The sequence below is a fragment of the Carex rostrata genome, chromosome 32, assembly GCF_964058835.1.
Source record: "Carex rostrata chromosome 32, lpCarRost1.2, whole genome shotgun sequence".
NCBI classification, from domain to species: domain Eukaryota; kingdom Viridiplantae; phylum Streptophyta; class Magnoliopsida; order Poales; family Cyperaceae; genus Carex; species Carex rostrata.
Window position 1 is genome coordinate 959285 of NC_135949.1, and position 22907 is coordinate 982191.

At 32.5% G+C, this 22907-nt stretch overlaps 2 protein-coding genes across 2 annotated transcripts; one reads left to right on the forward strand and one right to left on the reverse strand.

The window, feature by feature from the left end:
• Positions 1-6703: 6703 nt before the first annotated feature.
• Positions 6704-10933, forward strand: LOC144547913 (cytochrome c1-2, heme protein, mitochondrial). The gene is made up of 8 exons (XM_078296599.1): positions 6704-7094; positions 7278-7347; positions 7609-7820; positions 8564-8843; positions 9559-9630; positions 9939-10055; positions 10375-10440; positions 10577-10933. Exons 2-8 carry the CDS (start codon positions 7291-7293, stop codon positions 10691-10693), a joined length of 921 nt encoding a protein of 306 aa, XP_078152725.1. The 5' UTR covers positions 6704-7094; positions 7278-7290; the 3' UTR covers positions 10694-10933.
• Positions 10934-14328: 3395 nt separating this feature from the next.
• LOC144548156 (protein PHOSPHATE STARVATION RESPONSE 1-like) lies at positions 14329-19453 on the reverse strand. Its single transcript, XM_078296862.1, has 8 exons — positions 19324-19453; positions 17967-18529; positions 17253-17478; positions 16406-16482; positions 16089-16131; positions 15915-15966; positions 15411-15480; positions 14329-14886 (listed from the first exon to the last, which is right to left on the reverse strand). The coding sequence occupies exons 2-8, from the start codon at positions 18453-18455 to the stop codon at positions 14596-14598; spliced, it is 1248 nt and encodes a 415-aa protein (XP_078152988.1). The 5' UTR covers positions 18456-18529; positions 19324-19453; the 3' UTR covers positions 14329-14595.
• Between the last annotated feature and the right edge of the window lie 3454 nt (positions 19454-22907).

Genomic DNA, 22907 nt, shown 5'->3' on the forward strand with positions numbered 1-22907 from the left:
ATTAACTGATAAGTTTTATGTGATATATTGTATAATTATACAGCATGTAGAAGTAATTTTACAGTATTTGCGCAAGTCAAAGTTGTGGACAAATGGTGGACAATTAGACTCTTCCTATTCTATATAAGCCAATCATGCCATATAATTCCAGGTCTCATAATTTCATATCTGCACTAAATTTACAGATATCAAAATATTTGATTAGTAGCTATTAATTATGGAGCCTGATAATTGTACCCTAAATAAAATTCCCGAGTCCATCCCCAAATAGTTTAACAAAAAAAACTTTCAATTTTACCTAACTTCTATTTCTAACGCTAATATTCAAACATTAAAGCTTTGTTTATAACATTTTGCAATGCTACTCACAAGCATTTAAACATTTATCTGCAAGCATTAAAATTTTAAATCTATATAGTTTTAACTCCTAACTACTTTTGTTTTAAAGCCAAAAACGAATCGATTTCTTTCATCCATTTTTTTTCTCTGATCATTCTTATCCATTTTCTTGGCGATCCGTAATGAATTTTGCGAATCTAAAAATACAAATGTTTTTTACCTGATTTTCTCTTTCAAATGAGATCCATGAAAAATAGCTTTCAAGTTATATTTGTGTCATAATTTTTTTTACCACTTTAAATCTCCGTGACTTTCAGTTTTTTTCTTTTATTTTGCTTCAAAATAATTTAAACATTTGTTTACAAGCATATAAACCTTATTAATAACACTTTAGATCTCTAGAATAAAACGTATAAACCTCATATACAAAGAATTTAAACCTCAACAATAACACTGCATTTACAAAGCTCATGTATAAAGCATATAAACCTCATATACAAAGCCTTGAAAATTTCAATGATTGTAGACTCAGATTTAAAAATTTGAAAATTTAAAGTGCTCATGAGTTTTACTTTAAAAAAAATAAATGACTTTAAAATTATTCAAAAATATTTCTTCATGGATCTTATTTGAAAGATAAAATTGAATAGAAAACGTTCGTATTTTTAGATTCGTAAAATTCATCACGGATTGTCGAAAAAAATAAATTAGAATGATCAGAGAAAAAAAAGTGATTTTGGCTTGAAAACAAAAGTAGTTGAGAGTTAAAACTATCAAACTATCTCAAAATGCTTTTAGACAAAGGTTTATATGCTTGCAAGTAACATTTTACAATGTTATAAATATAGCTTTAAATGTTTTGATATTAGCGCTGGAAATGAAAATTAGACAATATTGAAATTTGTGATGACTCAAGAAATGTTTTTCTGATATGATGATTCGAGAGATCAGAATATTTCTCATTAATTATTATCGTTGTATGGCATACCCGATCCAAAATTTGTGATACGGTTGACCATATTACATAGGCAATGCTTATAAAGAAAACAACATGCAAGACAATATCTATAAATATATTTGAGGCTTTTTAATAAAATTAAATGAAATTATTCTAAGCTCGCCTACCAATGTATAGTTAATTTGTCTTTATTTTTGCGATGATTACAAAGGAACTAAACAGAACATTTTTTAAGGGAAATTAAAATTATTGAATATATTTCTCACCGGATAATATCCATAAGATACAAAGCTTGTTAGTAAAGTGTAAAAGCAACTGAAAATTTTTAACAGGATAAGAGATGTTTGTTGGGTCCGATAAAAACCATCGTCGACCACCACAGAACCATCTGTGTTGGATATAAAATTGAAGTGCGGAAGCGTACTTTAATCTTTAACTGTCTTGTGCGAGAGAGTGCTACCGATTCGGTTCTTTCAGAATAGCAAGGCCCTTTAGAGAGTCTCCTTTGTTCTGCCTTCTCCAAAGCCTCTCACACTTTCATCTAGGGATCGACTAACAGTCCCCCTGCTTCAGTCCCTTAAATGTCCCCCTAACTAACTGATGCATAATAACGATGGGGACCACTAACTACCTAGGGGGACTACTAACTACTTGGGGTCCACTTATATTTCAAAAAAATTACAACTGGTGCATGCATGTATGGATACTTATACATGCAATTATTACCATATAATATATTAAGTATTCATACCTAAGATATTAAGTATTAAAATAAAAAACTGGACATCAACTTTGTTTTCTCTCTAATCACACACTCATCTTTTATACATTTTTAGAAGTGTTTATTTTATCCGTTTAATCTCATCAATATTTCTAATGATATGTGAGGAATTTTGTGAATCTAAAACCACGAATATCTTCTACATAATTTTCTCTTTCAAATGAGATTCATGATGAAATATTTTTGGGTTCGTGTGCAAGTATTTATGCCTTGTCAAGTATTCTTCTATGAAATGTCGAGTATTCATACGTACTCAGTAAAGTGTGAATATTTATGTTGTAAAGTATATATGAGAAACCCACAGACATGCCTTGGGCATTAACTACTTGAGGGACCACTACCGACCTGGGGGGGACCGCAAACGTCGCTTGAAAGCGACTATGATAGGGACCACACGTAGAAAACCAATGACAATCATATGCGTAATGACCATCTCAAGTGTCAGTGTTGTAATTGTTGTAAACATTCATTTTTAAAATTTAAGTATTGATACTTACACATTGAAGTGTGAATTTTTATGTTGTAAAATATTTTTGAAAACCCTCTAAATGTGCTCCGTGCATTAACTATTTTGGGGGGGCATCACCGCACAATCACCAACACTTTAGTTTTACTAAAAATATTAATAACAATTTTTTTAAGTATTGATACTTACACATTGAAGTGTGAATTGTTAGGTGTAACGTAACTTAAATCAGTTAATCAATTTGGTGCTTGAATGTATTGATAGGTACTGAAGAAAGTATTAATACTTATAATTTACGTATGAATTGTTACGTTGTGAAGTATCGTAAGTTAACATTTTTTTACAGAGGACTCTGATTAGCGCTTGATTGTATTAATATGTAATACGAAAAGTGTTGACACCTGTGCATTGATGTGCAGATATTTACGTTGTAGAGTAAATTATATCAATATATTGTTAGAGACGTATTTTGTTACAAATTATTTTTGGAGATTGATGGTACATTTACATGTTAATAATCTTGAAGTATTCATACCTATACAAATGTATAGGAATATTTATATTATAAAATATGTTATAAAAATACGTTTTTATTAGAGTCCCCTAAACATCCTCTGACTAACTAATGTGTAAAGTATAATACGGACTACTAACTACTTGGGGTGCCACTTATATTTAAAAAAAAATTACATCTGGCGCGCGCATGTATATATTTATATGCGCAAGTATTACTATATAATATATTAAGTATTCATACCTAATACAACAAGTATTTAAAAAAAAATTGGACATCAACTTTATTTTCTCTCTATTCACACATCCATCTTTTACATGTTTTTAGAAGTGAGTTTTTTTTTCTCTATTTAATCTTGTCAATATTTCTAATGATCTGTGAGTAATTTTATAAATCTAACATCACGAACGTGTTCTACGTAATTTTCTTTTTCAAATGAGATCAATGATGAAGTAATTATATCTAAAATTTCAAGTATTCATCTCTAAAATGCATGTATTCATGCGTGATATACTAAGTATTTCTAAAAAAAATGGGCATCAATTTTCTTTCATCTTTCTCATCACACATCCATCTTTTACACGTTCTTATATGGAGTTTTTTTTTTCTCCGTTTAGTATCGCCAATATTTCTGACGATCTGTGAGAAATTTTGTGAATTTAAAACCACGAACGTCTTCTATGTAATTTTTTCTTTAAAATGAGATCCATAATGAATTATTTATCTCTAAAACGTCAAGTATTCATATGTAAATTGTCAAGTATTCATACTTATTCATTTTTAAAATGTCAAGTATTTATCTCTAAAATGTCAAATATTAATATATAAAATGTCAAGTATTCATACGTATGCAGTAAAGTATTAATTGTTATGTTGTAAAGTATTTTTTTTACAAATGACACTAATTGTATTAATATGTAATATGGAAAATATTTACACATGTGCATTGATATATGAATAGTTGTGTTGCACAAAGTATTTTTATTAAATATTATTAGATGAATGCATTTTGTTATAAATTTATTTTTAGAGTTTGATGGTATTAACAAGTAATCTGAAAAGTATTCATACTAGTTATAGTTATATTTATATTGTAAAATATATTATAAATTAAAATTAGCATCAAACAAAAAGCATTGTTTGATTTATTAGAAACACAGAACCAAACTGACAAGGCTGGACCTGTTCATATCTCAAATCCATTATCACTAAGTTGATAAATACTAAATCTGATAATTCTAACCACTGTATTCCTCTTTGATTTAGATTACTAAATCAGATCGAAACTTCAGATCTGACACAAATCAGACCCGCAAAATCCTAACAGGACGGCTGATGCATCTGACGAGGCAGCTCTACCATTAAGCAAAAAAAAAAAAAAAAAAATTTGAAAGAAAATACAATTAATTGAGCCTCTTAAATATAAGCCAAATTTACAACAAGTTAAGGAGAAATAATAATCTCTTTTAAAGGATGCTTTGCCTCGTCGTGGGTGCTCAATTTACAAGGTTGTGATGACGACGGAGACCAGGCCGCGCAGGAGCCAGACCGGAAAGGGTAAGGAAGAGAAGAATCGTCACGGCGGCGTAGATCGGTGGAGAGTAAGGTGGCGGCTGATGAGTGAGGCGAGCAGATTTTCGCCGCCATCGCAATCATCGGCGTGGGTAGCTGGTGTCAAGCAGTAGAGGAGAAAAACAGAATGGATTTTGAGCTATGTTGAATTATTTATTTATTTTTCTTTTTAAGAGGAGATTGAACTGGGAACCTAGTCAATTTCTTTTAAAAGTAGGTGGCCACGTGGGGGAACAAAAAAGGAAAGAGAGTTATGTATGAACAGTTAGGTTGTTAGGGGGGACTAATAGGGGACTAATTAACGGTGACTAATAGGGGACTAGTTAATCTGAATTAAATTTCTTACTCCATGCTAAGATAGATTAAAATAATCATGTTTGGTTGGAGATTGATTAGAGTTTTGTAGAGTAAGCTCATGAAGAGAGAAAAAATTATAACATTGTGTTACTCTAATTGCGGAATCCACAAGTGGAGTAACTTAATCCGGATTAACTGAAATGTTACTCCATCTTACTTCTTCAAATTTACTTCTCGTTTGGCTCCTTAAAGGTAAAGTAGATGATTTACTCCACAACCAAACATGACCCATTACTCCTTTCATCTAATGGGATAATGAGAAATGAATTCAGGACTTGTCTTGTATTTTGGGGATCAAATATGTATATATAGCCTAAGGAATTCCTTGGCTACCTATATGACACATTATTGCTCAATAAATCATAAATCTCAAATGATCACTTTTAATTGAGCATAAAATTGACAATATACAATACATAATTATTTTACATATTAATCCAACATTAGATTAATAATCTAACAATGTTACCTATACGTCAAAGCATATCTTTAAAAAGATTTGTTCATTCTTATATGTTATCTATATAAACGCATAAAAATGAGCCGGGATATAAGAGGAGATTATAAAATGTACACAGTGAAAATATTATGCAAGAATGGGTTGGCTTAAATCTCTCGATCCAGCTTTTCTTGTTTTAATTCTCTTTATCCTTGTTTCATCCGTTCAAGGAAGAGGCACATGTATTTATAAATACAAGCATTTCAAAAGTTAAAAAATATTGACAATGATATTAACTCTATTTATTCGTACACTGCATAAAATCAAAGCAACGTTAGCTATCAATATATTTATCCCATTTCAAGGGGCTATTAATTATGGATTCCAATTTTTCTTTTTCTTTTTCTTTGTGGAGATCATGATTGATTCCGATATTAGACCTATGTTTATTATCAAGAGATCACGATTGGTTCCTAACTTCCTATATTAGCTATAATGATTCCGAAATAAATTATTGCGGATACAAAACTATATATCAAGTGTTATACTAATGATTTTTTTTGTTTAAATGGAGATAATATAGATAAATGGGTTCATTTACATTTAGATACGATTAGATAAATTTAAATACCAGGTTTTTTTTATGAAAGAAAAATTATATATAGCAAGCGAGTAGCAACACCCAACAAATGTGGAGTAAATAACTTAATTTTTGGGAAAGTAAATGATATCTGTGTCAAAATTGGTGAACACTTAAATCTGAACAAATTTTAAAATCATTAGCACAAATCTTGATGTGACTTGAACATCTTCGGTCGGAATCTTGATGTGGACCGAAGGCTTCGACCGGGCATCCAAATTTAGTTTGATGTTCATCAGATCTAGGGGTGTTCATCGGTTCGGTTCGGTTGAAACCGAATCGAATTAGACAAACCAAAGTTATAATTCGGTTTCAAAAATAGAACTGAACCGAATCGATTTAGCATTGCAACCGAATCGAACTAAAGTTTTATTTCGGTTTGTTCTGTTCAAACCAAACCGAACCAAATATTAAATCGAAAAAGTTGAACCGTTTGGTTCAAAACCGGATAAAACGGATCCAATGAACACTCCTAATCAGATCTCTCCCGATTCAAGTAAAATGACAGAAAAGTCCATAAATAAAGTAATAATTTGCCCTTGTTACAAAGCCCGTAAATTGGTCAGGCCCAATTTTGTCTCCATCAAGGGAAACATCAATTATAATCACATTTAAGGCCACAGTCTATTGTGGCACTGCCAGAGCCACACTATTTAGGTTCGATGTAATCCTAACCATTTGGAACCTGCACTTACTCTACTCCTAATTCTTACAAAAATATTGCGTAGCGAGTCATTAAAAACAAAAATTATCATTCGTTACATAATGGACTATACAAGTGGTGTGACAGAATACTATAATCAACCAAAACTCTTCTCCCAAATAGACTCTCATAATCCGTCTTGGCGTCTTCCCTTGGGCCGATCCGCTCTCCTCTCCTCTCCTCTCCTCTCCTCTCCTATCCTCTCCTCTCCTCCTCTCGCTTTAGCAAACCCTAGCCAGTCCCTCGATCAATCGACTACTCCTGTAGTAGTTTCGATCGTGTGAATCGAACAGAGCTCAGCGCAGATATCTGATTGTCTCCACAGGTAGATCCGAAGCTTACTCTTAGATCTCTTGCTCTTAATTTTGTTTCTTTCATTGTTTAATCTGAGGTTTTGACATGCGTATAGAAGTCGTAGGTGAATAGGCATTCGTTTAGCTTCTATTAGTTGTGCTTCTCTAAATTTCAAGATAAGATAATGTGCTTGTAATTTTTGGTTTTTTGGTAGATTATTGTGTGAAATGGCAGGAAGAGCGATCCATCAGCTTCTGAAGAAGAAGCCTCTGTTTCAGTCATTTGTAAGAATTATTCTGTTCTACTGACGAAATTGCCTCTTTTTTATTTTAATTATTTTTAATTAATCTGAAGATATTCAACTAGAGCTAAATGAAACCCTCTTTGAAAAATGATTTTCTAAAATTTTAACAGTGTCCTGTTATGAAATGTGATTCTTGTAGAAGTTAAGAAAAACACCTTTTTTATGAGAATTTTATTACAGGTAATCAATAAAATCTCCTTTTAACAAATCTTTAACTGATTTAATTTTGAATTTTTTGTAGTCACCGCTTTTGGTCCCAGCTGTTGCACTCAAGCAGGAGCAGGAGACAATTGGGAACAAGTCTTTTAGAGCACTAGCATTGCTCGGAGCTGGTGTCACTGGTTTATTCAGTTTCACCACAGTGGCTTCTGCTGACGAGGCAGAGCATGGCCTTGACTGCCCCAACTACCCCTGGCCCCATGAGGGAATTCTTAGCTCCTATGATCATGCTTCGTAAGTCTTCCATTATCATTTATCAAATCATTGAGACCAAGCAGTATACCATGTATCGTCAAAACCCTCATACACCACTCAGTATGATGCTAGTTGTAGTTTTGCCTGGTTCTGTTATAGGGTTTTTCTCCTTTTATGTGCTTAATTGAAGCTTATGGGCTAACTGAAGCTTATATCATTTTCAATTTTTGAAGTGAATTAAAGAGCTCATACTTTGACTGAATTGAAATTTATTACTTCCCCTAGCTTTTGACCATGTTGTTTTCGTTTTTGTGTTTCTGAAGTTTCTTAGCCTGGCATATAAACTGAAAGTACTGATTACAGAAGGATACTCTGATTTAATAGCAGGCTAAGGGTTCATTTTTTATGTGTGTTAGGGAATGAAACTCAGTGAGTTCCCTTGATATTCATGCAAAGTGATAGTAATTACTTATCTTGAAGAAAAACAGAAGAGAAAGAGAGAGATGGGAAACTGTCTTATCACAGTTCACTCAAATTCACATATCCGTGTTAGTTTAGTTCATAAATCAAGCGCTATTTGATGTGAATCTTAACTTAAATATCAAAGCCGACATCAAAGTTTAATATCAAATTCGCATACACCAAACTGGCTTGATAGTCGGCATAATTCTTTTTCTAAGCAGGTTCATGGCAAGGTTTTTGTATTACAAAATTACATCGAAAGAGTTCATGCAGAAAGATTGATATTCCAACATCTAATTAGTTTTTTGCAAAATTTCCAGGATCCGGCGTGGCCATCAGGTGTACCAGCAGGTGTGTGCCTCATGCCACTCAATGTCTCTGATCTCATACAGAGACCTGGTAGGTGTGGCCTACACTGAGGAGGAGTGCAAGGCCATGGCTGCTGAGATTGAGGTGGAAGACGGGCCGAATGATGAGGGAGAGATGTATACCCGACCCGGTAAGCTTAGCGACCGTTTCCCTCAGCCTTACGCAAATGAGCAGGCTGCTAGGTTCGCTAATGGCGGTGCCTATCCTCCTGATCTCAGCCTCATTACTAAGGTACTGTTTTAACAATCTCTTTTTCAGAATGGTACTGTTTTGCTTCGTAGAAAGCATCATGTATAACTTGCAAAGTGAAAAAGAAGTGGGGGCTACCATGCTTTGGGAAGTAAGCACCCTGTTTTACTTCCCGCCCATATTTTGTGATTTCAAAGTCCAAAGAGTCGATCTGAACAGTTCAACATACATTTTTTTTTTTAGTTTTTGAAAATCACTGTTTTTTTTATGGTCCACAAAAGATTCTAGAAAATAGTTAAAGTTTCTAAAAAATTATAAAATTTGGTCTCCAAGTACATTTTAATATGGAGATCATGTGAATGGTTCGGATCGACTGTTTGAACCAGCCTCTTTACTTCCCAAAGCACCATATCCCACATCAGTGAAAAATATCTCTGTCACTGATGTACAATGCATACCAATTTTTTTTTTTTTTGGTTGGGGAGGGGGGGGAGTTACGGTCTGTCTTATTTTGCTGGGTACATGTGAGTGGTCTTCATATGGTGTTTTTATGATGGTACCCCTAGGAGGTTACAGTTGCAAACGAATTGCTGGTATCGTAGTTATCTGCTATTACTGGTATGGTAACAAGGAGCAAAAGCTGACTAAAGTAATATATCAAACATTGGAAAAAGATCACTTGGGAAAGAGAGTTGTCATTTTTGTATATGATATTTTTGTTTTCATTTGATATTGATTTTCTCATAATTTTATTCAGGCAAGGCACAATGGACAGAACTATGTTTTTGCTCTTCTGACTGGGTACCATGAACCTCCTGCTGGTGTCAGTGTAAGTATATATTTACGTTTTTGCCCTAAAAACATTGATAGTGTGAGATAGTGAGGTTACATTATTTGAATTTGTTTTTTCCCCGATTTGTAAATGTATTTTGTTCAGTATATAGATCAGTTTTTGAGAAAAAAAAAATTATCTATTGAAATACTGCAAGAAGTGCTGTACATGCCTCAAATTAAACGCTGCTTATGGATTCTTCCTATTCTTTCTTATGTAATGTACTGTAGATGTAATATAAGAAGTTGCCTCTTTCTTTCTTTTTTAATTAAATATTTCTAATTAAATAATTTGAAATGTAATAGATTCGTGATGGTCTCCACTACAATCCGTATTTCCCTGGTGGTGCCATTGCTATGCCCAAAATGCTTATTGATGGTTCTGTTGAGTATGAAGATGGTGTTCCCGCAACTGAAGCTCAGGTAACATAATCCCTTTAACAAAATCGATACCAAAATGTGTTTTAACATTAAATTTAATAAGTATCTTGGTATAGTAAAGGAATTTTTCTCTGTTGCAACTTTTGGAATTTACACCCATTCTTGAAGATATAATGGTGATAAACTAGGGGTAAATTGGGTTGGTTTTCAAGCTAACACATGAACTGATGGGATGGGGGATGTTCCTCATGGTTTCTAGTGTGATACAGGATGCGTTGTTTTACATGTAGAAATGATTAATTCATGGCTGGCTTCTTCTGAAATTTAATGAATTTAAACATTAATTTTGTTTAATTTTCAGATGGGCAAAGATGTCGTGACCTTCCTGTCCTGGGCAGCTGAACCTGAAATGGAAGAGAGAAAACTTGTAAATATTTCTTATCTTTCTATAATTATATTAAAATAACTCCACCTTGCATTTGTGTACAGCCAGTACTTGTTCAGCACCAGTCATTTTTGTTTATTGCATTTCTGAATTTCAAGTTTTACTGTTTATTTTTCAGATGGGATTCAAGTGGATCTTTGTACTGTCACTAGCTCTCCTTCAAGCAGCATACTACAGAAGGATGAAGTGGTCCCCACTCAAATCACGCAAGTTGATCATTGATGCCGTCAACTAATCGCAATTGGCATCTTTTTCGGTTTCACGATGTTGACGTAGTTAATAATTTTCTTGCAATGCTCTTATGAGTGTTTCTATTTAAAAGTAAATTTTCTCGGAGAGTGGCAATTACTCCCTCATAATTTTTCTCCTGTCAGACATGTTTTTTTCTCTTCTTTTCTTTTCTTCTTTTTGAGTATTCTTGTTATATTTTGATATACACCCACCAGATTGGAATAAGCCTTTTGAATTAGTGTTACATTACATGCAGATAACTGTGCTTTGTTTTGAAAGTGTCATGTAGCATGAATCAAAGTCCCAACTCATTTATGTTTTTGCTAGGACAGCCCTTTTGAGGTGTAATTTGTTCGTGTTTGCTATTTATATTTCATACGTATCTGCTTATTACGGTATATAAGGTGTTTGCGTACCATTAAACATTTGAAGGTGCTACCGTTTGTTACATTAAAAAATTAGAGTGGCATCCTGAAATGAGAAAGGAAAACATGATACATGAGCTTCCAATCCTGTTTACTTCATTGTTGACATTATATTAGGTGCATTATATTATTTATAAAGAAATAATAGATTGAAAGGTGGTGACATTGGGAACATATATATTGTCAGTATCGATAACCAATATTGTTGTCAAAAAAAATTAAAAGTAAAACTTTTAATTATGTTGTTTATAGTTTACAATGTTTCTATTATAAAAATATGATTTGAATTGTGATTCTTAGTGTCAATAAATTTAAATTGTTTTGCTTTACTATGCAAATTACTCCATAGATGATCAATAGATTTTGAATTTTAACATATTAAAAGAACTAGTTTGGCAATTATGGGTAGCAGTGGCAACGAATCAAACCGAATCAAACTTACCCTAGTTTGAGTTTAATTTGAATAAGATTCGAACCGAACTGGGTTTGATTTGTTTCGAATCAAATTAATTGCAAACTACACATTTTTCGAATCGAAGTCGAATCGAATTACGAACTAATTTTCTTTTAGCATCCCTAGTTATACTGGTAGTCTATATACATTAATTTTCTTCTCGCGGGACAAAATTCACACGGCTTCCTTTTACTGGTATGAAATGAAGTGTTTTTAAGTTGAAAAAATATTCATGAAAAAATACATCACAACAAATAATTGTAAAAAGATGATTAAGTACAAGAACTGGAATATGCAGTAAAACAAGTAATCATACCTCGAGTGCTCACTCGATTAAACCCTCGACCGGACCATCTAATGAAGTGAGAATCCGAAAGGAGAGAAGGCGGAGGAGAGATGGCCGAAGAGAGGAGCGAAGGCCGGAGAGACGGCCAGCTGCCAAGAGCGTCGGCTAGGTTTTAGAGAGAGAGGGAGAGCGAGTTAGGGAGAGGCGGAGAGAGAATTAGGTTATTGAGATTTGAGAGCGAGAGAGCGTCAGCTATGTAAAATTATGACTCTCTATCTTGAATTTTAATTTTATCTGGTAAATGAACGGCCGATGTTATTATGAGATTCAAACCATAAAAGTTCACGAACCCATTTCGATCTAATCAAACCCAATTTGAATTTGGTTTGAATTAATTTCGAACCGAACCTGGTTTGATTCGTTTCAATTCGAACTAATTTCGAATCAAATTAAACTCGAACTCAAATCAAACTCGAATCGAATCACGAACTACGAATTTTTTTGCCAGCCCTAATTATGGGTAAAGATATTGACAGAATTAGTTTAGCTTCATGATGTGATTTTTACTACACAAGTAATAAATCCTAAATTGCACTCAATTTGGTTGCAAGTGTACAACCTTATCGAGGAGTACTTAGGGATCGTCTCCACAGGGACAAGTCGGAATTTCAAGTCTAACCTAATCAATTTAATTTAGTAAAAGAAAATAAAAGGAATTTGTTTGTTTTTAGGATGGTTTGGTTGTGATTAAATTGAATTAAACTAAAGTCTTAAAGCAAAATATGAGTTTTTAACAAGTATGAGAAATTAGGGTTTCTTAGGGTTCCTATTCACTAGTGTTATGACTAATTGGTTTATTAAATTTGTTCTTTTATTTATGAAGGCACAGTTGGGTGTTGTAGGTACAAAGGGATATCTCTATATTAATACCATCTTTCGATTAGAATAAACGTCACCTCTCGGTACTTGGCTACTCTAATCTAAAGTCATTAAGTTCTTACTGTCCCAATAAATCTAGAAAACTATCTTTCACCTCTCGGTACTTGGCACAATTCTCTAAACTATTAGGTAAAGCCCGTATAAGACACGCGTCACCTCTCGGTACTTAGCCTATCAAATACCCTATTCCTTATGGTCTGGACCTAATATTCAATTTCTCAATTGCAAATACCAAATCCTAGGGTTTCATGTGATTTCGATTAAGTCCCCACAATCAATTAAAATAAAGAATAAATCATAACAAAGAACAAGAATATATAAAATAAAACCAACTAAATCATAACAAAAGTTTTAAGTACAACCCTAATCAACCCTAGAAAAGCCTTTAGCCAGTCATGGCTAAAGCACAAATGAAATCAAAAGAATAAAAGAGTTCCAAAGGAAAGAAAACAATAAAACCGGTTGATCAATGATCTCTTATTCCTTCTTCTCTCTTCTAGCTTTTCCTTGCTCTTCCTTGTTGAAACCCTAAAAATTCTGCCTAAAAAACGTCCTTAATATGTTCTACAAGTTTCTATTTATACCCTCATCTAAAACCTAGAAATAACCAACCAAAAATAGCAAATTCGGGCTCTGAACCGACCTAATTGCGGGCCGCAATAAAAGTGCAGAAATTAAAGCTCTGACTTGTTTGGTTGCGGGCCGCAATAAAGGTCCTTGCGGGCCGCAATAAAGGTCCTTTCGGGCCGCAATAAAGGTCCTTTCGGGCCGCAATAAAGGTTCAGAAAATGCTGTCTGGAAGCTTGCTCTGTCTGATAATGTTGCGGCCCGCAATAACTTCATTTCGGTCCGCAATAAATGTGAAAGATGCTCCAAATTTCGTGTTGACTTGCTACAGATCACCCGTTTTGCTCCGTTAAGCTCCAAGCACTTGATTACCTGCAAAATAAACATAACTAGGGCAGTAACTTGAACTTTTAGACATTTCTAACCTAATCAAACCTAATTTAATCAAAACTTGGCTTAATTTACATAACAAACCCTAGGTTTCAATAGATACAATTTTGGCTTATCACTTCATGCAACGTACGATCAATAGAAACAAAATTAAAAAAAAAAAAAATACATGACTGATGCGTTGTATGAAATCAAATCAGCTCTGACAATATATTTACCCATATTTAAGTCAGCACGAAGCACCCTTAATCTGATTTTTTTTTTAGTTGTCCTTCAAAAAAATTATTTTTTGTAAAAACTATGCTATTAGGCCCTTCATAATATAAAATTGTAAAACAATTATTTATTCAATCTCCCTCTGTTGAGGAACGATCTATTTTGAAAACAGTTTTATAAGTACAAATAAGAAAGAAGGTTCCATTAAATAAATGTATAGGCGCACATTTCAAACTAAGCTCTGCTGTCCATTAAACAACATCTATACTGGGACAAACTATTTAAACCATCGTAATTAGATTTTACTTTCACTACACAAAACAAAAATACCGAATATTATTATCATAAAATACTAATAAATCTACTGAAGATAAGAGAAATTCGTCATGAATAATTGAATCCTTTTGAGTGCATATAAATTACACAAAGAATAAAGCTAGTTCATCATATCATGACAGAGAAGCAGCTCTTCTATATCTAAAGCTGTAGCCGATGCCTGGCTTCTATTTTTTTGGTACTTTTACAAAATTCTCTACACACAGAAACTCTTTCAAGCCGATTTATTGACCATGTCACAATTAAAAGTCAGTGCTTTCTGCCTTGATATGTAACTACTAGTGATTAAATTTTTAATCACCTCTTGCCCGCTTAGCTGGCGAAGAGATGCCACAAACGGTATTATCAGACTTTGATATTTTATGCTTCTTGCCATCTTGTTTGGATATTTCTTCAGATACATTGGTACGATTTATTTCATCACAACCGATTTCAGAGGTGAGTAATTTTTCGCAGGAAGGCGGCGCCTTATGATCAGAGCATTTCTTGAGTGTTAGTTGATCTATGCTCTGTTGTTGCTTCTCTACAATCATCTGGAGGTATTTGCATTGCTCTTCCATTTGCAACTGCAGCTTTCTTTGATGCTGTTGAGGTCAAATAAAAAAATTGAAAATTAATTAGCCATGAACTTACTTTTCTGAAGTCAATAGATGACCACATTCATATATTTTATAGAATTTGCAACGACAATGTATAGATATTGTTCGTATACACTTGAAACCTAATGTTAGTTTAGGAAAACAATTTACTAGGTTGAGGCCCCAAATTTGTTCACACGAAAAGCAAAATAAGAATTTTCCATGCAAAAAGCCGATAGTTTGGTGCCTTTTGCAAACATCTCAAATAAGACGTGTTTGATGCAAATACAATAAATATATAATTTTTGTTTCAAAATAGATTAACCATTATAAAGCAATCTTACATGTCAATAAAGCACACTTTTCGGGTTGCATTTTAACATAGGTCAACATTTTTTTTATTTTTATATGAAATTATTCAACAGTTGCATGTGTTTGTTGCTTCTAGGATAAATCCAGGCAGATGACCTTTCGAATATATAACTAAATATTCAAATTTCAGGAACTATGATGAAGGTGATTAAAATTACCTCTAGCTGTTCATGCAATTTCTTTTGAACGTCCATCTGTGCACGCAGTGCTTCATTGATACCATTTGCTCTTTTTATGTAAAGAGGATAAAAAGAAAAGAGGTAAGTGGGTTATTCTACATGCAAAGTAAAACAACATGCCAGAATAATTCCATGTATAAAAAGAGATTAAGATATGAAAGTCGTTTGTTTTTTCTATACATTTATAACCTGAATGTTGATACTGAACTGGAGAGGCGGTAAGTGTCAGACCATATTCTATGTAAAACCTTAAATGGTTGGTTGTTTTACTTCCTTTTATTATTTTTTAATCAATTTATTTATTAATTTACTTTTTTCTGGTCTGTTTGGAATAACCACAAATCTAACAAAAGAAACTGAGAGATCGATTGGAGGATAAAACAATTTAACAAGGACAACTCACATTTCACTATAGTATGAATACTGCTTGTTACAAAACAAATGATAATAATAAAGCACAAGTTTTAGTGCAGATCATCTCACTTTTCTGGATCAAAAGATGGCAGATCTTCTAGTTGAGCGAGCTTCTTTCTCTCTGTTAATTTTAGAAAAAGTAATAGAACTTTATAAATTGCCATAACCTAAAGTAGGAGCCAAAAACAAATCATAGAAAAGGATAACATAAAAAAATAGATTATATAGAATCTATGTGCAAACCTTCAGGTGTCAACTCCGGCGTAGATCTAGCTGTCCGATACTTCTGCAATATACATTATAAAACCTTATAGCGTACCGAGAAGAATCATAAAACCTAGTGTAAACAAATAGACAGTACAGAGATACTGGTACTAAAAAAAACTGGATTTAAGAGTGACAATCAAAACACAAACAAAAGGAAAAATGTTTCCTTTAAAAAGGAAACGAAAGACCTAAAGAAACTGTCTCGGTACTGAGCGGTACCAATTGAGGTGTGAGACCATTATCTCATAAGTAAAAGAAATTCAATTGTAGGAAGAGAAAGCATGGACAAAAACCTGGAGATGGCTTTTGACATGGTATATGCTCAATCCATCAACATTCATAAGTTTCAGTACACCTTTTGGAGTTGCTTCTGTAACATTTTTTTATAAAATAAAAAAGAATAATCAACTTTCGGTTGAGGCACAATTGAAAATTTTAAAGTTGGTTGGGTTTGAAGTTTGTGTTTATCGTATACTGTACAGTTAACCAAGTCAATAACAAACCAACGTAATGAGTGAGGCTATGGTACTATGCATAGTGCAGATTGGTTTGTACTATGGATCAATATTTTCGTTTCCAAAGTCCAAATAGTTGATCTGAACCGTTCAACCTAATCTCCATATGAAGATATACTTGCAGACAATTTTGCATTTTTTACTAATTTTTTTAGATAGGTAGAAACTCACTGCTTTTGAATGGTCTAGAATTTTTAGATTGAGTGATTTTCTACCTATCTTAAAAAACAGTAAAAAAATGTAAAATTTTGATCTAAGAGTACATTTTTATATGAAGATCACGTTGAACGGTTCAAATCAGTTATTTAGACTTTGCAAATTGAGATATCGATCCATAGTACGGACCGTTATGCGCTATGCATAGTACCATAGCCTCACTCAATACATATATCACTGAAATCCTTGAATACAACTAGGAAAAATCAGGAGCCATTTCCAGATTTGGTCCAAACACAACTGGTCAAAACCACAGAATATTGCAAAAAAAACCCTGCCTTTCTCTTATTTTGCAAAAACTCCTTACACTGTTAAAAAAGCTCAATCATGAGTTACCTTTTAGTGCCACTAGTAATTGACAACTTTCCTAGTTCTTTGTAGAGATGTTCTCAAAAAAAGAAACACTTACTTTCGCCTCCACCGAGTTTGCTGACGGCCTCGACGAAGCGCTCGTGCAGATCTTGGGTCCACCTCATGCGTGGCTGCCTACCTGGTACGGCTGCATTTGAAGAACAAGAGGGGCTTGCTATACCACATATCTCATTTATGCTGTTAGAGTTGGAGGGATGGCACAGGCTGAGCTGCTGGTTTTGATCAGAAGTGTCTGTGGCCTCTTCGCTTACCGAGTATGCCACCTGTAAAACACATCAAAGTTGATTTAACTTGTCTGTTAGGGTTAAAATGCCCCATTATTTTTGTGCCCCAATCATGCTTCATATTCTTATTTCTATTTTCGAAGTTCAAAAAAAAGTCGATCCAAACAGCTCAACATGACCTCCATATTAAAATGTGCTTGGAGACCAAATTTTATATATTTTTTGGAAATTCTTTACTATATTTTTTAGATGGATATAAAATCATTCTTTCCAGAGATTCTGGACCATCCAAAAACAATGATTTTGGTCACTAAACACATTTTAATATGGAGATCATGTTGAGCGGTTCAGATCGACTATTTGGATTTTGAAAACAAAGATAAGCATGTGAGGCAGGAAAACAATGAGGCATTTTAATCCTACTCTTCTTTTATTATGTGAATATTCTGCTTTATATATTTTCTCAGGTTTTACATCTAAATAAGCAATTCAACAATAAATCACCCAATAATTGATCGAATTATTACCTGGGCTTGAGAATCGGTAACTACCATGTTATCCAAAATTTGTCCCCAGCTTCCATTCATTAATCCAGCGACATCAGAATTCAATACAGGATCAGAACCATTTTTCAAAATATCTTGAATTTTTCCTGAATTTACATTCTCCAAATCATACTCCAAAGTTCCTTGAAAAGGTTCTTCAGTCCAGTTATTATACTGAGGGGCATAATTGGGATTGTAGACACCAGGAGAAAAGAGTGAATTGGTAGCATGAGTTCCGCTGTTGCACAAAGGAAGGTTAATTAGAGGCGTCATGGAATTGGTTCTAGCTTCTCTTTCGGTATAAGATGACCCGGGATTTTGCAAATAAGAATAGCAATTCCCTGGAATAACTGGGGTTGTGATCCCCGGTAAAGGCGAGGAGATAAGACCGGAAAATTGTGTATTTTGTAAATGATCCATGTTTGATCTTTGAAATGGCAGATAATTAGCGAGCTCAACTGAGCCGTTCATGTATTTTAATTTCTCCTTTTTCTCTTCTCTCTCTCTCTCTCTCTCTCTCTCTAGTTAGCTTTGAATTTTGATACCTGTTCAATGATGAAGAGAATTTGTTAGAATCAAGGGGTTAAGACTCATAGCTTATACTGTTTTGGTACCAGTACCGAGTTAGGCCAGATTTAATTCTCAGCTAATCAACTAAAGGATTAGCCGAGAAATCAGTAAAATAAAGGGGAAAATATTATGGAAGTGATTGGGTTTTTTTCTTTTGATTTGATTGTTCTTTATGGTCTAATCTCTTCAGAAAAGTATTACATTTCTCTGCATATAGGTATCAATTAATATTAAAACAAACCCAGATTAAATGATAATAATATCTTTATTAAACAAAAATCTTATGACATGAATACAATCAACAGCAAATCCCACAACAGAGAAAAACAATCCAACTATTTTTAAATAAATCAAAGAGGAGAGGATAACTCTGGTATTGACCTCACAATAAAGCAAGCCAACAAAACAAAAAAGTAAACTCAACACAAAATTCATTTATAATCAACAAATTTATTTTTCAGTTCCAAATTCGCGTCTTTAGTTTGAATTGATCAGGGAAAATATCAAGATATGAATACAATGTTCTATTCAAAATAGTAAACGAAACAAGATATAAATGTTCCACGAAAGGAAAAGTTTCCTGATTGAAATAAGAATGCTAGAACTGAAATTACACAGATTTCGTAGTATACAAAATTGAAAAGCGTAGTACTTGGAAACAGATATCATCAACAAAATATCTCCAGTTCAAGAAACAGAATCAGAATCGTCGAATCAATCCCTTGAAATTTGAAAACTGAAAGGGCTTTATCAGGTTATCTGTTAGTACCTTTATAGTGGAATTTCTGATGAAGAGGAAAGAAGCAAGCTTTGCACGAGCAAAAATCGTCCTCGAGAGAATCGAAGAAATGGTGGGAGGAAGAGAGAGAGAGTATATATTTTTGTTTCTCCCATTAGAGAGAGAGAGAGAGAGAGAGAGAGAGTGCTAAGTGGTAAGCATAATGAGAATTTTTAATTCCCTGTTTACGTGGCTTCCCTATTCCTTTTCCATTGACGAAGCTTTTCATTTTTGCAAAATAACACCTTCAGTTAAGCATGCAATGCATGAGACAATTGCAGTTAACCCCTCAATGTTTTGGTTATTTAGACAATTTCATAAAGTTCATTCTCCAATATTTTATAGGAATGTGAGAAAAATAAAAATATTCTTCGTTTATCAATAAAAATTATTTTACAAGATTTTTCTTTTGTATATTTTTTTTTAGATAAAGATGGGGTTCAAGTTATCAGCTCTAAATATTCACAAGAAATCGTTCATTCATATTTCTAGGGTATGACTTCGTTTTATACAAGTGTTTTAACTTTTAATTCAAGCATAGTAGAATGTAAATGATTAAATATCGTAGTACTTTTTCTTTAATAATATTAAAATTTAAAATTTCATGTGCAAATTCTACTTTATATACATTTGTTTGTTTTCCACAAAAAGTATCACAAGAAAAACAGCTTTATTTTACAAATAATAAGAAGCAAAGTATTAGTCAAGTCATTTTGATTGTTCATTTCTCATTTCAAGTTATAGATTTCAATCAAGCAGATATTTTAAACCTTACCCTATACGATAAAAGAATTAACAAAAAAAAACAAATTCAAATTCAAATGCAAATCACTTATGTAGTATAATATATTTCTATAAACATTCAGTGCATTAAATCAGAGTTGATTTAAATGGTAAAAAACAAATTAATTAGTTCCAAAAGTAGGGGTTTTTTTGCAAATAAGAAAATGAAAATAAAATTTGTGTAGTGTAGTTTTGCAAAGAAACACTTGCAGTCTTACATTACTGGACCCCACCTTTCCCGCCTTTTTTTATTGTTCCTTTATTTTTTGGGTGCAATCTCAGGTGGACCGCTCCCCCAAAAACCAAAAACTAAAAACTAAAATAACAGTTAGTTTCGGATCTCCTATAGTTTTTTTGTGTAGTAATTTGTGTGGCCTAATAATACTTACTTTGGTCCCAGCCATACAGGAATAAGTTTATTGGGGTATATAATTCGAAAATGGATTGCTGATTTATATTCAAATAAGATATCAAAATATTGATCTTTTATAAAATTAATAAAAATATTAATAAATTTTATTAGTAATTAATATGAAATAACTATTGTCGTTGCTCATATAATTTGTTAAATTCAAAAGTCATTTAAAGAGGTATCAGAAAAAAATAATTAGTGCAATGGAGATATTATTTAAAAAAGTTCATTATGGCACCAATATTGATTTTCGAGATTCTTCACTACGATGAGAAAATTTGACATTTGTCGAGATCAAATATTTTAGTCGACAACCTTTCTAACAATTTATCAATTTATTAGTTAACGATATAAATTAATGCAAAGTTGTCATAATCTTTTACTTGGTCTACTAAAATTGAAATGATGAAAGATCTGAAAACTAATAGTTGAACGTAAGAAAGTAAAGTATTATTGTAAGATTATGTCAAATCGCTATTTTTTATGCTAAGTGTTGAATTAAGATTTGAGGTACAAATATCTTTAACAAGTATATATACATTATGGTTTAATAAATGTCGAAAAAACTAATAAAAATTGCATTATTGTTATTTTCTTTCGTTCCTTTTTATATAGAAATATGAAGGTCTAACCTACTAATTTTCATTTAATGTCAGTAAAGGATCCTCCATTCGGATTTCGAACTCACGATCTTTCACATGGAGGGTATTGTTTTTTGCTACTAGATCAAGGACTGATTATCTGCTATTTTCTTTTGTAAATAGTTGTGTGCATCTAATGTCAGAGCAGGCTTGTTAAAATTAAGCATAAATAACATTAAAAATATTCTGAAAAATGAGATTCTATAAATTTAAATATATATGTATATCACACTCAATCTGTAATGCAATAAATGATGTATTTCTGAATTTTTTATCACCAAAATACCACACGAATCATGAACAGGATCCTGTACCACAGAAGAAATAGGTGCAAATCAGCTGTGGCTTCAATGAATTTATCTGACATGAACCTTGCAAAAGAAGGACTCTTAAAAGCTCATTAAAAAAATATAATCTCTAACAGGTAGCAAGGCCTTGGATTAATTAGTTGACATTATTAAGAAATTATATTAGTTAATTGGATTGACCTTGCAACTAATAAGCTCATTTGTGTATTAAATACTTGCTTTATCTTTAAATTAGATAAATTATGTTATCTTCAGACAGCTTCCAGGCTGGGATTAATGACCAAAATTAATCAATTGTTTGCAGAATCTTCCTATTGATTTGTTTTTTAGGTTAGATCCAGTTAAGGGGTAAACACTTACTGTATTAAAAAATTAATCAATTTGGGGTCTAAACATTTTTTTATTATTACTACTAGGTTAGAAACTAGGTCTAAACATTCATGTAGACATACTATATAATAAGTTCCAATAAAATTTTACTATATAATAAGTTTCAATAAAAAAAATTAGCCTAGCAGTAAAAGACAATGATCGTAGATTCGAAATTCAAATAAAAAATTCTATTAGTAAAATAATTGGGTGGTTTTAACCTCCAACTTTACTGAAAAAATTGTGGAGATAATAATTTGTCGAAATTAAGAAATTACAATGTAAGATAGCTTTACATAAAATTTGTCAAGCATTATCTAAATAATTCTCTTATACCTTTTTATTTGTATTTTCTTACAATTTGTTATAATCTTTCCTCTTACATGTTTCATGCAAGTGATATTCATAAACTTAATTAACAAATTCAGTATAATTTAACTCAAATGGTGAAAAAAGAAAGGTGTAGGGAAATTTGAATAATAGATCTGAATTATTATTTTTACAAAATATTTGAAGTATTATTTTTATTTAGAGATAAATAATTATTTCCATTTGAAAAGAGAAAAATATAGGGAATTTTTTAATAATAGATCACACTGCACTAATGGTACGTTGTAAGAGTGGAGAGCGGTTTCACACCCACCATTGTGCGGTGTGATCATTTTTCAAAGAAATCGGTGTGTTGTGTGAGACAACGCTCCATTCTTATATCGCACCATATCATGAAATGGTGCGATCGATCTATTTATCGAAAATTTCCCTTCCAACCCTTTCCTTTCCATTTAAAATTAACTTTTTTATTTCTGAATTTCTCTTTCCATTTAGAAATAAATTTTTATTTATAAATTAAGAAAAAAAAAAGTCAAAGATCTACATATATCTTTTTCTTAGGGGAGGTATCACTTGACAATTACTTTTCAGATTTTTCATCTTATTTTACTTTAATTTTGGTTTTCAGATCAGTGAGAGATATTAAATAAAGCAGAAGACTTTATATATTATTTAAATATTGTGTGGTCCTAATGCCAACTATAGATTCATGGAAAGAATAACAAAAGGGGT